This window comes from Melozone crissalis, unplaced genomic scaffold (assembly GCF_028551555.1).
Source record: "Melozone crissalis strain CALT ecotype California unplaced genomic scaffold, PUWL_Pcris_2 ptg000034l_1, whole genome shotgun sequence".
Lineage (NCBI taxonomy): Eukaryota > Metazoa > Chordata > Aves > Passeriformes > Passerellidae > Melozone > Melozone crissalis.
In genome coordinates this window covers 1,881,690-1,899,896 of record NW_026535812.1, presented here as the reverse complement: position 1 = coordinate 1,899,896, position 18,207 = coordinate 1,881,690, and the positions used below count along the sequence as shown (strand labels likewise).

The window sequence follows — 18,207 nt, the reverse complement described above, 5'->3', positions numbered from 1 at the left end:
CATGGCACCGGCTTCAATAAAGGATGGAGTACAAAATTAGTGTAAACTCCCTGTCCCAGGCCAGTGCTTGTTTAATTTTTTTCTCTTCATTAGAAAAATGAGGCACTTGAGGATGTGCAACTTCATGTGCCTGGTGACGTAAACACTTAAAAATGAAGGAGCTGGAGTAGCTAATATTCCTTTGCTCTGCTCCTGGAGTTTTCTGGCTTTCAGTCTCCAGTCTATCACTCCCCTTCCCTGCTCTGTGCTGGGGTATTCTGGCCAAGCATGGCAGTTTCCAGAGCTTCAGGCACAGTGCAGCCCTGCCTGCAGCAGAGAGAGGGCAGCGGAACACGAAGCACAGCCCAGCACAGCAAAGCCCAGCCCAGCACAGCCCAGCACACACAGCACAGCACAGCACACACAGCACAGCACACACAGCACAGCCCAGCACAGCACAGCCCAGCCCAGCCCAGCACAGCTCAGCACAGCCCGGCAGAGCCCAGCCCGGCAGAGCCCAGCCCAGCACAGCACAGCCCAGCACACACAGCCCAGCACACACAGCCCAGCCCAGCACACACAGCACACCCCAGCCCAGCCCAGCACAGCCCAGCCCAGCACACACAGCACAGCCCAGCACAGCACAGCACAGCACACACAGCACAGCCCAGCACACACAGCACACACAGCACAGCACAGCACAGCCCAGCACAGCCCAGCACAGCACAGCCCAGCACAGCACACACAGCACACACAGCACAGCCCAGCACAGCCCAGCACAGCACAGCACAGCCCAGCACAGCACACACAGCACACACAGCACAGCCCAGCACAGCACAGCCCAGCACAGCCCAGCACAGCACACACAGCCCAGCACACACAGCACAGCCCAGCACAGCACAGCACAGCACACACAGAGACAAGGAATGCCCTGAAATTACAACAGCTCACTAGAGTACATAAGAGACCTTTCTGGCAAGCAAGTATGCACTTCTTGCAAAATGTGGCATCAGCACATGTCAGTATCTCAGCATTTAGTCACACCTTTGACTGGAAAATTAATTAGAAGAATGATAGAAAAAGCCCAAAATCCTAACCTAGAAGAAAACAAAAAGAACCAATCACCTAAAACAAAACCAACCACATGGAAAGACTTTCCCCTCCCTTTTCAAAGAGATTATTGTGAATAAAAATACAATGTGGTGATTATGTGGACACTTGGCAGAGACAACAGCTAGTGTTTGTGTAGGAAAACAGCAATAAGTAAAAAGTCGTGGTTAATCATGTAGAGACACAATTTTTGATCCTTTTTCAGTGGCTTTAAAGTCTGCTTTGGCCTTGCCATGTTTAAGGAATAATTTGCTTTAGTGATCTGCTCTATTGGAATTTCATTTTAGTGTTAAAACTGTTTGAGCTTTCAGCCCCCATTCCTGGCAGCAAGCTGTTTTGCTTTCTGATTTGATGGCTTTTGTCTTAGTGTTGCAGTATTCCACCCCTCCTCCTCCCAAGCTTTTAATCATGACAAATCTTCTAAATGCAGACAACTTTTTAATCTCATCCAGCATCTTCTGGTTTTCCTGTCTGAGTTAGCCTTTGTGCCAATTTCATCCTACAAGCTGTGATGAGCAGCTGCTGCAAGCACTCCCTGATGCTGTAGGTGGGCTCAGAGACATGCAGTGCCAGAGCTGAACTCAGTGCTAGGAAGTGTCAGGCACAGGATGAGCAGAGACATCCGATTTATTCAATGCATTTTGCTAAGTCAGGCCTAGGAACAAGGATCAGAGCATCATTTGTACTGTGCCACTGATAACATGATAAAGCACATGTTCTGTTTTCTCCCAGGGCTGTAAAAAGTGTTTCTCTTTACCAGATACAATGTATTTTTTAAAATTACAACATAGAATAGAGCAGTTCCAGAAAACCAAGAGCAGGAGAAAATTCATAAATGTCTCCCTGGATATTCCTAAAAGTAGAATTACATTTGTGGAGTTTTCAGACAGCAAATGAAACACAGCATCCAACAGCCTACATAGTATTGGACAAGAGTTCTGTGTTGGGATCAAAATGTTTTTACCTGGCATTTCTGAGTCATCCTGCCCCAGCTGACGTGAGGAGGGGGGGATGGTGAAATCAAAACTGGTAGCAGCAGGGGCAAGTGCTAAATCAGATATTTAGGACAACAGGATCATGTGCAAAGGAATTTCCTTTTGTGCCATGATTGTGTTTCAGAGGGAGGCCAAACACTCAAGGAGAGGTTCTGCCCCAGTCCATATGCAGATTCCTAGTCCTCCTTCACCCCAGGAGCAGGTGTAAATCTGGACTGAAGTGAGGTGCTAATTCACTAGGATAGAAACTGCTTAGCTGAAACAAAGCAATAAATTTTACCTTCTCAACTTCCATTGCATTATTAATTTCTTAATAATGCTTCACAGAATGGTGTGGGTTGGGTTGGAAGGGACCTTAAAGATCATCTCATTCTACCCCACTCCCAGGGGCAGGGGCACCTTCCACTATCCCAGGTTGCTCCAAGCCCATCCAACCTGGCCTTGGACACTTCCAGGGATGGAGAATCCACAGCTTCTCTGGGCAACCTGTTCCTCACCACCTCCATTAGGAAAAATTTATTTCACTATTTAATCTAAACCTGCCCTCTCTCAATGTAAAGCTATTACCCCTTGCTTATCAGATAAGCACCTGTAATTGGATTATTATATTCTGAAATGAAATGCCTGTCCTGTTAGCCTTTTAATAGATTTTCCAATAGGTGGCATATCAGTTTATCTGCATTCTTCACTTTTACAGCATTGCATTTCACAGTTTGGTGACCCTTTGGAAGATTCAGCTTTGGTAATAACCCATTGAATGGGGAATTGTGGAGGAGCATTATGTAATAAGTGGCTACCGGCCATAAAATGTCAAATTTCAAAAGCCTGACTTTATTCCTGATGTAATTCTGTCAGTTTCAATGGTTTGTACCAGGGCTGTTTGGTTTGAACCTGAATGTGTAAAAGGAAAGCTGTAATTTGCAGTCTCGGGTGAACAGTAAAGGATGTAGGTCCTATATTGAGATATATAATAGATGCTTGGATTTTGGCTAATAGTATTTAAAAAGTGAATTGGTTAAACTCGTAATGTAAATGGAGGTGGATTATGAGAGGTGAGGATTTGCACGAAGCTCTTGGAAACCAACATCGCAATGCTGCTGTTTCTCACTGAGATCACTTATAAAACAAGCGCCAGGTTTCGCATACAAACGCTTACGGCTGCCTCGAAGGCACAGCTGAGCAGCACCACCCGGCTAGCGCGGAGCAGCGTTCCTGGCCGGGGCCGTCACTGGGCGCGCTGCGGCGCTCCCGGGCACCTAAAGAGCGGCTCGCAAAGCACCGACAGACACCGGGACCCGAAGCAGCACGGGCAGAGCCGGTGCCCCCGGAGGCAGCCGGGGACGGAGCCCGGCGGGGTCCGGTGCCGGCCGCGCTCCCCGCGCTCGCACCGCCGCCAGCCCCCGCAGCTGCACGGGGCTCCCGCCGGCAGCCGGGTCACGTGTGCGGGCCGTAATCCCGGCGAGGGGGTGTCGTTACCGGGGAAGGGGGCGGCGGGAGGAGGGGCTGCCGCCGATGAGGGCTGAAGCCGGGAGCGCGGCCGGCTGCGGGCGCCGGAGCCGCGAGCGCCGCTGCGGGCGAGGAGGGGGCTGCGGCCGCGGCCATGGCCTGGCCCTGCATCAGCCGGGTGTGCTGCTTGGCCCGCTTCTGGAGCCAGCTGGACAAGTCCGACCTCTCCGTGCCGCTCACCATCCACAACTACTCGGACATCGAGGATCAGGAGGACGGGCCGCCCCAGCGCGGCGGGCCCCCTCCGCGGGGCAGCGCTCGCCCGCCCGCCCCGGTGCGCCGCCCTCGGGACCCCGCCGCCGGGAAGCCGAGCGGCCGCAGAAAGAGCCGGGCGGCCGCCGCCGAAGAGCCCTTCGCGGCGGAGACCCAGTACCGGCGGGACTTCAGAGCGTGGCCCCTCCCGAGGAGGGACGACTTCCCCTGGGTCAGCGCCAGTAGCGGCGGCGGCGGCGGGAGGGACGGGGCCGCCCCCCAGCCCGCCCCGGGACGCGCCGCCTGCGCCCTGCCCGGCGGCGGCGGGAGACCGGCCATCGACGGCCCCGAGCAGCTCCGGCCGCGCTCGCAGGCGGACGGCGGCCACACCACCTCCTACAGGTAACCGGGCCCGGCCGGTCCCCGCTCCGCCCCGAGCCGGGGCTGCTCCTGCCGCGGGCGGGGGCCGCTCCTCCGCAGCGCGGGGCGGGGATGCCGGCGGGCGGCCGCGGCGCGGGGGAGCCGCCACCGAGGGGAGGGGGACGGGGGCTGCCGGCCCGCCGGCGGGCTCAGCCTCTCGCCGAAGCCGCCTTTGCTTTTGGAAATGCTGTCCTTAAAGGCGTCTCTTGTGCCCCGGGCGGGTGCCTGGCCCCGGCCACCCCTGTGCGTGCGGGGCAGCGGAGCCGGCCTCGGTGCGCGCCCCGCGGTCCGGGAGAGGAGAGAGCTCCATGATGCCGGCCCTGGCGCAGCGGCGCTTCACCCACCCGCTGCCGGCAGGCACGGCACCTCCGACAGCTGCCCGAGTCCCGTCCGTGCCCGAGAGCAGCATCCCTTAGTGCCATCATCGTTTTCCCTTTAAAACTCCTGGAATGCGACATTCAAGGCGAGCCAAATTACAGCCTTAAAAGATTAGTCAGACAAGAAGACATTTTGCAGGATATATCCCCTATGTCATCTAATGGGCAATGGAAAAAATTGTCACAAACCACTTGTCTCAGAAGCTTTAAAAATTAAGTGCTTTATCTTACCGATGTCTTCCTTTCCCTCTGAACAGTATGACAGATTACAGATGCTTATTTTTGGGAACAAGCAGTTAGGTGGAATGCACTTAAACCCAACTTCTGTTCTTACTGACATCCTCCATGGAAGGAGAGGGATTTCAGCTCCTACAGTGCTGCTGTTGAATATTGTATCAGTTTCATGTTGTTACCACATGCTCCCTCATAATGATGTTTGGCAGGTTTTAATATACCTATGAGGTATACTAATAGAGTAATTATTTTTATTCTAACTGATTCACAAGTATTTAGGCACTTATTGCATATTATTATCTACCTAGGGGAAATTTCATCCCTGCAATTCATTAGATTATTTATCACAGTGCTTTTAAGACAAACTGGGTGCCTCAGGGAGGATTACCAGCCTGCACAGCAGCATTGCTTATCCCACTCCTCCTGCACAGGCAGCTATGTGCAGTTAACATGCAGACTGAAAGGATAACTGCAGTGCTTGAATTTATGTGCTGTTTTCTCCTTTGCCACATCTCACAGGACAATCACAGAGTAATTATTGGTTTTGAGGTAAAGCACTTTCAAATTTCAAACCAGCAAGGAATTATTTCAGAGAAACCTATGTAGAACAAGATTAGCAAGATTCATCTTTCAGAAACATCCATCTCCACCTCGTTGTCGAAGCCTCCCCTGCCTTTTCAGCCTGACTCAAGGGAAGGCTGCATCAGCCTGCATTAGAGCCACAGCTTTCCTGTAGCTGTTCAAGGGCTCAGAGTCACTGCTGTCTCCTTCCTTCCCTCTGACTTGTCTGTTCTTACACAAGGCTCTCAACTACTGTCATCAAAGAACAAGAAGTTTACAGATCACAGGACAAAGTACTGGCTGGGGCAACATACCAACATGCAAACCAAAACAAATTTTACAAAAAGTAAGACTTCAAGGTAGTTGAGGAACTACTCAGAGCTGAAAGAAGGAGCAGTTAATGGCAAGGATGGAGGCACAAGCCAGGGCAGCCACACCAGAAGAAAGTTCCCATATAAAACCTTTAGGCTGTTTGAAGGCACAGTAAACTGATGCAGACAGAACTATGTAAGTCAAACCATTTTTGCCTTATTCCAGTAATTCCCATAGTTTCTTTAGATTCTCACCTGGTACAACATCACATTTAAGTTGCTGTACCACTGAGCACACAGGCTTCACAACAAGCAGCAGGAGAAAAATTCACAGTAGCTTCACAGGCTCCAAGAGTATATTTTCACTTCATTTTTTTTTAAAGACTAAGCATGTATTTGGCATAGTTACACACATTATTAGTTACACTTGGGGTACTGGCTTTGTATTTGGTAGCTTCAGTGATGGCACTCCTGCGGTCTGAAGCAGGGAAGGGCTGATCACAGCACATCCACCTTTGGTAAGCTGAGCACTCACAACCCACAAGGACATTTCCATGAAAACCACTACAGTTCACTCCTCTCCTCTTACCTCATTTTCCAAAGGCAGCACTGCAGTCTGCAAGCATTTGTCCACTATTCAGGTAGTAGCTGACCAGCACCATTAAGGATTGATATTCTTCATCTGCCTCGGTATCTGAGACCATAAACACCCTCCTTGTTTATTAAACTGTCCCTTGGTGGCCATGCACAGCCCCACTGTGCTCTGGCAACAGGGATCTCCTGACTTCTTGTAGACTGTACTCCCCCAGAGGTGTGAGGGCAGCAGAGAAGTCAGATCACCTGTGGCAGAGGCAGAGCAAGGGGGTTTCTCAGCCCATTGTGTCCTGAGGAGGAGGTTGGTGAACCCCATGATGTCTTCGGGGCAGAAAAAGGAAGACATCCTACAGAGACATGCAGTCAGGGACCGCTGCAGCAGATGGTAGAGAGAAGCAAAGGTAGGAGAACACATGTTTTTTGTGAGACAGTCTCACTGCCTTGCTAGGGAGAATATTAGGGAGATTCCCTCTTTTCTGCTTGCAGGAGTATCAGCCTCCCTGTGGGTCAGCCCAGTGAGGAGCTGGGGCAGCCCTGAGGACTGGCTTGTCCACGCTCCCGAGAAATGGGTCATTGGAGTCCTTTGTGCTCCAGGTGCTCCAGCAGGCTCTGTGCACAGCTGGGTCAGCCATGCACTGTGAGACTCCTGGAGGATTGGCTCCTGCAGTGTGGGCACTGCTGGGCAGTAGCCTCCACCTGTACTTTGTGACTGTGCCAGCTCTCAACAGCTGCCTGGGCTTGCTTAGTGGGAAAGACAAATCAAGTCTGTCTTGACCAAGACAATGCAGAAGAGTTGGCATTGATACCTGGTCCACTCCATGCTTTTAGTGGCAATAGTGGTTTTCTTGCTTCACTCCATAAGGTGTTGGGATTTCTTTAGATTTTTTAGTTTGGGTTTTTTTTTAATTCAGGAATTTTGACTCTGGCAGCCTGTTGTGTTTGTTTCTGTGCAGCACCCAAGGGTAGTGTTGGGTCCCCTGTAACATTCAGCACCATTTCATGTGCTTTTGTGTATCAGTGCAATGCTCCTGTGAGCCTTCATTCTGCATTCTGCTAAGCTCAGAAGGAAACAAAGCTGCACACAAATCTGTCTGTACATAGTGAAGCTGCTCAGCATGACCTGGCATTTCACAGAACAAAATAAACCTCTGGGATCAGTGATTGAGACTGGAGGAATCTATGGCCAGAGTAAAAATGAAGGTGGAGGGGGTGTTGGAGCAATACCTGTACTCCTGAGGAAGTGAAGATTTTTTGTATTTTGAAATAATAACTGAATAAAAGCTGGAAGGGCAGTACAACTGCCTGCCCTACAAACTGCCCTACAACTTCCCTGCCCTATTGCCCTGTGTCCCCAGATCTTTGGGCAGCTTCTCTCTCCCTCCAGTCCCTGAATTTTGGCTGGAGTTTTGCAGGGTCTAAATTAAGTCAAACACAATGGGGCTGCATTGTGGGAGCTCAAGCACACTCAGGCACACAGGTTAAGGCAAATCAATACAAGCTGCACTTGAAAGCCTAAAATGGAATGTGCTCCAACTGTGAAAAGATCCTGGGGACTGCTGCAGAGGGTTGCAGTAGATTACACCTTATTGATGCTGGAGGAGGCAGAAGAAAGTGCTGAGTGGCCTCTCTGCACCTTCCCAAGGTTTTGTCCTTTGGTGTCACGGAAGTGACTTCTCCCTTCAGCAGTAAATTGCAGGTGCTGTGTACTTTTGGCTTTGCACACAATTAATTGTAGTACTAGGTCTTGATTGCATTCAGCAGACAGTCTAGAAATAGAGAAGTGCTTTACTTAGCTCCCTTAACAGAGAGTGAGAGAAAGTGGTGCTGTCAGCAGGTATCCTCACCTGGCTCTGTTCTCTGGATGTCATCTTCTTACCTTGTTAGAAGGCAACAGGGATGAAGGCACAGCCTCTCTGTCAGGGTCAGTACTGCTGGGAGGAGAACCCTGTTCAAGGCTCAGCTACACTATAAATCACTACAGACATCACTTCTCCCTTCAGTAACCTGCCAGCTTTTGGAAAACACTTCAGGTGTGTAAGTGAAAATGTTGCACCAGAGCTGTGAGCAGTTGTTTTGCCTCTTTTCCCATCATCTTTACTTGTATTGGCACTTGGGGAACTGGGAGATGACTGCAAATTTCTGCACACACATACAGTGCAGGCCCTGAGCAGAGCCCAGTCTCTGCACTTGGGGTTTCCATGACAGGTATTTTGAGCAGGTGTGAGAGTCAAGAGCACTCAGCTTGTTTGCACCTGGGAAGCACAGCAGTGAATAACACCAAACTGGGGCCTTAAGATCAGGAGGGTTTCCTGCTCACCCAGAGTGAGCCATGTTGTTCTGATGAAAAGAAACCTCATAAAGAGCTGGAATAATTAAGAGGAAAGGTGTCTGTTGTGCCATTGCTCATGATTTTTGGGAATATCAGGTGGAAGATACCTCAGCAAACTGAATTCCAATCCTCTTGTACAAATATTCAGCACATGCCATTCCATGACCATGAAGCAGACATCCCTGACCAGGAGGGACAGCACAGAGTGAAGGCTTTTCCCCATATCTATGGATGCACTCAGTGTGTGTTACTAGGCTGCCTGAACATTCATCTGCCTTCAAACAGTGCTTGTGCAGAAAAGCGAAGTGAACCCTGGTGACTGCTTCACTCTGAAAAGCATCTTATTATTTTGCTGTGCAGAAAGCAGTGAAAATACCTGAGCTTATGTTCAGCAATGTGTGGGATCAGAGCAGGCACCTGAGCCTGCAGGGTTAATAGTACTGTGTATGAGGAGCTCCATCCTTGATCCAGCAAGATCTTTAAAGGCATGCTTATCCTTCATAATAGCAGTAAATCTTTTATAATCAAGGCTTACAGTTATCTTTACATTCTTAAGTATCTCGCTGCTTGGGGAAATTAATACTCAAGCCCCTGATTTTTATGCTATTTAAGAAGTAAGCTTGCTTGGTGCAGGCATTGGGATGGATCCAGAGAGTGCCACTGTGCACTGCATAGCCTGGCTGGGGCAGGGAGGGCTTGGAGAGGCACAGGGGTGTGTGAGAGAGACACAGTGGGGTGGGGATAGAGAGGGTGTCTGTTGTGCAAGCTGTGCTGTAAAACTGAAATGTGGGATTCAAAGATGTTCCTTGAAGTAGGAGGCATTTCCTCCACTTAAAGTCCATTCAGACTTATGTTAGAGTGAAGGAATGGAAAATGAGTGGATGGCAGAAGTCAAGACCCTCAGACCTACCCACACATCCCCAGTCACATAGTTCTGATAAATGAGAAGCAGCTGCCTGTCCTGTCACACCAATGTAGTTGCTCCTTCCTTGAGCATCTGCCTGTGAGCAAAACAACTCCCTAAAACTCACCCTAAGATAACAGTTTGAGTCTTAGGGCTTTTGTCTTGTACTTTCATTCAAGTATTTTGCTCTTGCTTCCTTCTTGTGACTTATGAACAGCTCCAGGTACTGCCTGACATTACTGGAGGTGAGAGTTGAGACAGGAAATATCCAAGTGGCTTCTGCTTTCCTCCTCTGTAATTCCTGTGTGTTGGTCTGTCTTTCTGCTACGTCTTTTCTCTGCCCTCTATTTTCCCTCCCTCCTTCAGCCTTTCCCCCATTTCTATCCTCATGCTGGGCTCTTTGGCTGGATAGGGGGATGGGCACAATCTGCCTCTGTGTCTGAGGCTTGGAAGGGCACCCCACCAGTGTCTGACACAGCTCAGAGGAGAAGCAGTTCAATGGCTCCATTATCCAGGAGGGCTCCTGACTCTGTCATGCAGAGCTCTCACTGTAACATCTGCAATCCTCCATTTGCCAGGAGACATCATAGCACCCTCCCTGACCTGTGGAGGGCTTTGCCAACAAGTGGACTTAGCCTGTCCCTTGGGAGAGCACTGCTGAACACCCAGCTCTGCCTGGGCAAACCACAACAGCCCTGACAGTAGTCTGTGAAGAGCTGTGTTGCAAACAGAGACATTTCACACCCCACACCTTCAGGCAAAACCTCTCCCACACCAGTCTGACTTCTCCAGGGGACTCTAGAGTATGTACTTTCAAAAGAAAATAACAGACAGCCCAAGCTGTACACACAAGTTCCTTCTAAAAGGAAATTTGGAAGAATGTTCATGGTGCTATTTAATTGTCACTGGTGTGCTGGGTATGAGAAGGAAGAGGGGAGAGCAATGAACACAGACTAGGTCAGGCAGCATAGCTCTGAGTTATGGTCAGCTATACAGAATGAGCCTTTTTCTCCAATTCTTATATAAAAAATGTTATGCAGTGGCTCAGAACCACCAGTGATAATTAATCATGGGAAGCAAACTGTGACATAAAGATGAGGTACTAAAATGACAACTGCTCTGGCATTGGTGCTCCATGACTATCAGTGCTGAAGATAAATCTGTATGGAAACAGCAGCCCCAGCACTGCAAACAGCACTGTTGGGATTCCCACTCTCTGCCTCCCTATCCCTAACAGAAATGCCCTTCACCTTGGTGAAATTAAAAAGCTTTCTAGGCTAGATTTTCACTAGGTCACTAGTGAAATAAAAAGGATTTTGCAGACAGCTTTCTCTGCAAAGCACAAACATTGGTACAGCACATGGAATGGGGAAAGAGCTGGAGGCAGCACATAGGCTGGTCATTGTGTAGTCACAGCATCCAGCTGCTCGAGCTGCAGCAGCAGCAGACACTGTGGCTGGAAAGAACAGAAGGACCAATCCCAAATGCATCATTCCCAGATCATGCCCTGAAGTCTGCAGGGCCATGCTGGTGAATGATGGTGGGGCCATCTCTCCTGCCTGGTCCCTGTCTCAGCTGTTTGACAGCCTGGTACAGGCAGTCCTGCTCGCCCCAGGGGGAGGTGGCTCATAAACAGCAGCTCAGTGAAGCAGCTCTCATCAATGCTGGGCTTCATCACAACACCCTGGTAATTAACAGTCCAGTGCTGGTTTGTCTTTGTTTCTAGCCTATGCATTATTTGTACTCCCACTTGCTCCATCTCTCACCACCACAGGGGTGAAACTGTCCCAGCAGGCCACAAGCCTCCCTCTCCACACTGCACTGATTCAGACCTTCCCCTGCAGACACATCCCCACACATTACAAAAGAAATGCCTTTTCTCAAGCTCTATTAACAGATTTTGAGAAAGAGCAAAGAAAAGCAGTGATTTATATGATCAAAGCACTGGGGCAACCCACTGGCAAAAAGCTGCTTCTTAATTATTCCTAGAGTGAGTTAGAGGTAGAGAAACAGCAGTACATAAAAACCAGCCCTTCCCCTTTGATCTCTGCTGTTTTAAAACCTGTGTGCTACTCAGGAGGTCTTTCTCTTTCACAACCCCAATGGTTTAGTACTTCAACTACCACCAGGTCATTTCTGTTCATGGAGATCAAAAATCTCACCTCTAGGTTGCAAGAGTGGAGGACAAAACAGAACCTCAGGAGAGCCTGGTCACTGAGTTCTGGCCTGGAGGCTACCTTCCCTCCACTGCAGGTCCTTGCAGTCCCAGAGTACCCTGACAACTGCTGCTGCCTAGGCACAGGGGGAGGAGGAGAGGGGTGCAGCAGGAAGGATGAAGATCGTGGTCTCCAGCAGCAACAGTCAGTCTCACATATTCACCCCCAGCAGCAGCTGGATGTCACACTACACAGGGTACAAAGGGGGAGACAGTCACTAATCTTGTCACTTGACATCTTAAACTAAGTAACATTAAAAACAGGTCATTCCTCTTCCCCAGGCTTTGCTCAGATTGACTCCACTGATGACTCCAAGACTGATATTTGGGCTCGTGTTCTTTCTGACACTTGGCCATGCAGCTGGAGATGGGAATACAAGCTTATGTGTCCTGCAAGCTTAGAAGCAGAGCAAATTTAGTTAGCTGCACTTTCTTGACCAAAGGTTATAATATTCCTTTCTTGTGTTAAGTACCTCAGCTCCCAAAATGAGTCAAACTAAGTTGTCTCTGTTTTGCTCTGCCCCTCACTTTTGGCTCAGAGTTCTGGGTTCCCCCAGAGCAAACTCCCAGTTCCAAACCAGAAATGCTGCTGTGGTGTGGGCCATGACTGTACCTGCCCTTATGTTTCTGATTCTGTGTGGAGCATTTCCTCAGTGCATGTAGGTGCCTCAAAAAGAGTTTTGACTATCCAGGCTGAGAGGAGAATGGTTTGACTTCCAGCCAAAACGAGGGTCTTGTGATCCAAAAGGACTGTGCTTGGGGGCCTGCCAAATCAGCAAATGATCTGCTATAAAGCATTGAGACAGAATTGGCTGCACAGGCAGGCAGCACAGTCATTCATTGAAAGCTGGAGACACACTCCATTGCAGCAGGGAGACCAGTCAGCACAGGCATGAATGGCTAGGAATCAATGCCACCAGCATTCCTGAGGAAATGGGGCTTTATGTGGAGCAGCAGGTTCCAGTTCCTAGAAACTGTGGGGAGGTAACTGATGGTTTTGTACCATTTTGCTGCTGTTTTGCCCACTAGCTGTGTCCTCTCTCTGGCTGTGCAGCAGGACAGAGGTCAGATTTAGCTCTGCTTTCATTCACATCTGGGATTCCCTGCTGAAAGGTTGCCTTCTTGGGGCATTGCTTGGCCCAAATCACCTTTCTTCTAAAGTGCTGCCTTATCCTGAGGTGTGACAGGAAGGGAGCAGGAATGCCAGCACCAGCACCAGGGATGCTGTGTGGGCACTCACCTGCTGCCTGAGCAGGCTCAAACAGCGTGGTGCAGAGAAGGCAGAAGGTGGCAGCTCAGGACAGCAAGAACAAACTGCTTGATTATAAACAAGATTTGCAATGCAACACAGACAGCCCTGACAGGGGCCTGGCTTTGCTTTCCAACAGCAGGAAGTTCTTCCATAGGACATTGTCCATAATATACTAAAAGGATCAAGTCCAAACTACTCATTCTAAAATAATACTTCACACTTATGCATTTTGAGTTAGAGATTTAAAAGAGGAATTTGTAGCTATTATAAATATAGCAAATAGCATGCTTGGGAAAATGAAACTCAGAAAGGCTGTGATCAAAGATAAGCTTGACACATTGAAAAAAGCCTCAGTCTTACCCCTTGATCCTGTATACAAGCAGATAGTAAAATGTGGTTATTGAACCATGGCAGGGGATGAAAATAAGATTGTCACATCTCGGTTAGTCACCTCTCCTTTTGCCACAGAAGCTGCCTGAATTCGTTGCCAGAGATACACACACAAACAGAGCAGACTTCTGTCTTCCTCTGAGCAACAAGACAGCTCAGCTGGCTGCTGCTGCAGCACCCAGAAAGTCCTGATGGCAGGGGCCCTAGTGAGGCCGGTTTGTGACAAAGGGTGCAGGGAATCTGAGGGAAAGCTGCAGAAGGGAGCTGGCAGCTGAACTAAGCAGACCCTGCAATGCTGTTCTTTGGTGCTGCCCCTTTCTCAGTGCAGTCTGTGCATTTCTCAGATGACCCTTGGCTGACTTATTCTTGGAGCAGCAGTGCCTTCTCAGACATCCTCATGCAGATTTAAAGCACTTCCCCCCCATCTGAAGGAAAATCATCAGCATGAGCATCTGCCAGCTGAGACGGTGTCTCCCTCTGGATGCATTTCAGGCTGAGCTGCCACAGCTGTGCAGCACAGCACACACTGGCAAACACTGCTGCTGAGAGAGCCACAGCCGAGTGTGGGAACATCAGCAGGCTCTTGGCTTTTGTGAGGGCCACACATCAGACCAAGGTGTCTTAAAATGTGAGTGGCCAATGTGCCAGACAGTGTTTTACCTTGTAAGTGGTCTGTGGGCTAGCATGCAAAAAATTACCCTGGCTACTTCTTATCCAGGAGGGAAGCACCAATGACCTCCAGGAAAGAGCACATTTTGTAGGAAAAAAAGAAGAGTTAAGTCAGGGAATCCAGTTAGCCCAGTGTGTGCCCTGTTCCATCTTTCAGTCTGGGCTTTCTGAGAGAGACAGGCTGCTAGGCTCAGTTCTTTTATTCAACACTTGGTGTGCCTCAGACAAGTCAGCCTTGCAAGCTGCTTGCATCCCACCTTGTCTTCTGCCTTTGTAACCCTCTGAGCAGAAGTACCCTGTGATAATGTTGTCTTTTACAAGTTCTTCTGTCTTGACAATCTCATTTCAGACAAGAGTATCGCCCATGGACTGGAGCAAAACCATCCAAGCCTATAAAGTCAAAACAAGGTTTCATTATCCCAGAAGACCATTTTGTCCAAGAGACAAGCTACAAGGCAGACTTTAAGGTAATTAGCTATTTTTAAAAATCCTAAAGTCAATGTGAATAATGCCCAAAGTGCACATCTGGAACTCCTCATATTTGATTGCTGAGGTGCAATTAGGATGAAGCCACATCCTTGTGGACAACTGTTTTGTCTCTGCCCATTAGGTAATGTGGCCATCCCTTCCCTTCAGAAAGGCATGCTAGACAATGTCATACTGTAACTGATCATAATTCAGCCCAAGACAAAGGTTTTAAACTGGAAAGAAGTTCAAGATTTACAATTCCCTCAGTTGGACACCATATGTACAAGGTGTGTGCCATCACCCCTCTGTGTGTAAGGTGCCATTGACACCTCCTGCACTAACTTGCAGCAGTCAGTGGGGACTAGCACCAGGCTTGCAGAGAGAGATTTGGCCTCTGGGCACAGGTGTTTGCCTGGGGATCTGCAGATCATTGCCTAAGGAACAGCACCTGCCCAGACAGCACAAAACTCCCCCTTGCTGGTGTGGGCAGAAGCTGCCCCCAGTATAAATGCCAAGGAGGACACACGAACAGCTGCACAGCTCTGAGGCTTCCTTGGGATTTTCCTGTGAGTCTCTACAGTTTTTTTCTGTGAGTTTCTCTATACCAGCAAAGATAATTTTCTGGCTGTGAAATACAGGTGCTGTTGAAAATCCCATGAGGAAACATTTTGTGCTCAGCATTTTCCCTGACAGGGCCCCCCACACTCCCCATCCCTAGAAGAAAGGGAAGTGCACACTGACAAGGCTCTGTTTTAGCTGCTTTTTGCATTAGACCACCAAAGAGAACAGCACAGGAATTGTTCACAGGCTGCACTGAATGAGTCAGAATGCAGAGCTAGGGCTGGGGCTGAACTCCCCAGCCACAGTGAGCTGTGCCAGCAGAGGTAACAGCAGCTACTCCAGGGCCACATGTGCAAAGTAAATCTTTGCCTTGGAGGAGTCAAGGAAGAAGTGTTTAATCAGCACACAGTCAAGTGCCTCCTCCGCAGAGGATTGCTGGCACACTGCTGCAACAAGGCTCAGGGTGGGTATAGCCAGCTCTGCTGAAAGTGGGACAGTGACCTCAGGCAAAACTGAATGTGCAAACCTCACCAAAACTTCCTCCTTGCTCTGAATAGCCTGGGCTGTTTACTGAGGTGCAGTGATGAGGATACACCTTGCATTTAACCCTTTAACGTTCTATTTGACCCTTGTTAATTTAATTTTGCATTTTGACCCTAGGGAGTAAAAACATGGTGTTTTCCAATTTGTCAGAAATGATGCAAAGAAGGGGGTTCCAGATAAACCCCTGAAGGTCCCTATCCCAGTTCTTGAGGAAGGGAAAGCAAAGCCTAGAATCCTAGACACAAACACATGCTACCAAGGCCACTGCTCTCTGAACCATGCAAGCAAAGGTCCCACCTCCTGGAGCCCCAGGGCACCATCACAGTCTGTCTAACAGACAGCATGGCAAAGGTGTAGCCAGGAATGGAGATGGTGCCAAGAAGCCACCAGTCCAAAGAGAAGGCACTTCTCCCTGGTTCACACCTGGCCATTAGGATTTTCCCTCTCACCTGAAGCCCCTGGCTTTGCCAGACATGGGAATCAGGTTTCTGGTGTGTCCTGACAGCCAGCATGCAGGACCCAGGCTGCTGGCTCTCCCCAGCCACTGAGCTGTGCATGTTTTTTATGACATTGCACTTGTTCCTTGGTGTGTCAGATGCATCCCCAGAGGAATGGAAAAATCAGAACAATGAAACAACATCAACCAGAGATCAATAGCTTTCCCTGTACTCTCTTTGTCTGTAGTTTTGCACTTCTTTCTCTGCTTGGATGGTGCCATCAGCATAGCCAGCAGAGCTTTCAACCCTTTCATGTTTTATGGCCAGATTCACTCCGAGTCCTGGGCTGGATGCACATCTACAGCCAGTCCTATATAAAATCCTTTGAGTTTTCAGCATTAGGGATGACAGAAGCATCCAGGTGTCCTTCATGCTTCAGTACAACTACAGGGGCTGCATATTGCATGAAATTCTGATTCCACAGACATCAGAGAAAGCAACCATTGTTATCTCTGCCTTTCCTCCAGGCGTGAGAAGTCTACATCCTTATCCAAGTCCTTGTAGTTTAACAGCCTGGCATCTCCAGTAACCAGCTTCTCTCCTTTGGGTCCTCCAGGTCTGCACCTCTCTTCACAGCAGACATGGGCTGTGGCCCCACAAAGCATTGCAGTGGAACATTTTGATGGAGCCTGGATGGCATTCTCCAAAAGCTTGAGGACCAGACACACACCACTGTAATTCCTCTCACTTCAATCCAGCACCCATCCAGCAGTGAATTTGTTGTGGTGCTTGCAGAGTGTTTGCCAGCATCACACGTGCCCTTGAATCACCCTGTACAGCAAGACCAGTCTCACTGGGTTAACACCTGGGCATGGTTACAGGGAGAGCAGATGGATCCTCACAACATCCCAGGCCCCTCAAACTCTTGGCAGTTGTATCCTGTGTGACACTAATGTGCATTTCTCCTTTCCTCACCCCTCTAGATCCCAGAGGTGAAGACCAGGTTCTCCCCCAACCCTTCTGCTGTTTTCCAGGCGCCATCACGGATCCTCAACGTGTGAACCTGGACCCTCCTCACAGCCAGGCAGCTCAAACCTGGAGTTGCTGTTAAGATGTACCACTATGCAATTTTCATGAGGAGCGTTAAGATCAAAGGCCCGGTGTTACCAGAAGCAGCTCCAGTGATTAATGACATGCACACACACTTTCTGTTCACACAACAAACCGCAAAGCTTGGTTCAGAGCTGGCACAGCACGCTGCAAGCAGTGACCTAGTTTTTCACAGGAGCAGGTTCATTACTATGCCAGCTGGCGTCACATTAGGAGATTGACTCTGGGCAGCAAAGGCAGGATTGCAGGCAGCAGCCCCACTCACAAATACACAGGGTAGGAGGGAAAACGGGTGCAGGCAGGATGGATAATTAAAACCCAAACCAGTTTTATTTAGCAACACCCTCTAAGTAGGCCACTGAAAGAGAGGGAGTAGTCTGGCTGACTTCTGAGCTTCTTGGGGGGGTTTGGGAGTAGGACCTGAGATGGCATCACCAGAAAGCACAGCTTCAAAGGGGCTGCTCTGAACTTCCAAAGTTGTTTTAGAAGCTGGAGGAAGCCAATGTCATTGAACTCTAAAATAAATCTGGCACATGCAGTGTCCTGGGCCTTTAAGGCTGGGAAGCTGGATAGTTCCAAAAAGCTGATGCAGGAGCAAGAGAGGACTGAACTCCAGGAGACAGCCCTGACAGCAGTGCACCAGACTGGTGTGGAGAGGAGTGCATGGATACAGCCAGGCACCCACCTGTACTCTCCAGAGGATCTAAGATACTTACATAACTTGTATGGCTGTTAGGGTGACTGTAAATATTGTACATGGATTTTACCTAAAGCAATTTGTGATCCTTTAATTAAAAGGATATGCTTATACTTTTAATAAATGTTAACTCTTTGCATATGCAAGGTGGAAAATATTGCCTTGAAATTCCTCAATTATCGCCTGTATATTGGTAATGCTAATGCTAGGAACAACCACAAGTGAATGTTACTTAGATATTCTTCTTAAAGAGAAATGTAATGTAGAATGTAAGCCATCTGTCATTTCTGAGATAGGCCGTTCCAAGTGTCATTGTTCTGAAGCTGATTTTTTTAGACTGCTGCACATTTAAC

General features: G+C 49.1%; 1 protein-coding gene across 1 annotated transcript; it reads left to right on the top strand.

The window, feature by feature from the left end:
• The first annotated feature begins 3,661 nt into the window (after nucleotides 1-3,661).
• Nucleotides 3,662-17,884, top strand: MAP6D1 (MAP6 domain containing 1). Its single transcript, XM_054282777.1, has 3 exons — nucleotides 3,662-4,184; nucleotides 14,388-14,505; nucleotides 17,031-17,884. Exons 1-3 carry the CDS (start codon nucleotides 3,685-3,687, stop codon nucleotides 17,106-17,108), a joined length of 696 nt encoding a protein of 231 aa, XP_054138752.1. The 5' UTR covers nucleotides 3,662-3,684; the 3' UTR covers nucleotides 17,109-17,884.
• Nucleotides 17,885-18,207: the final 323 nt, after the last annotated feature.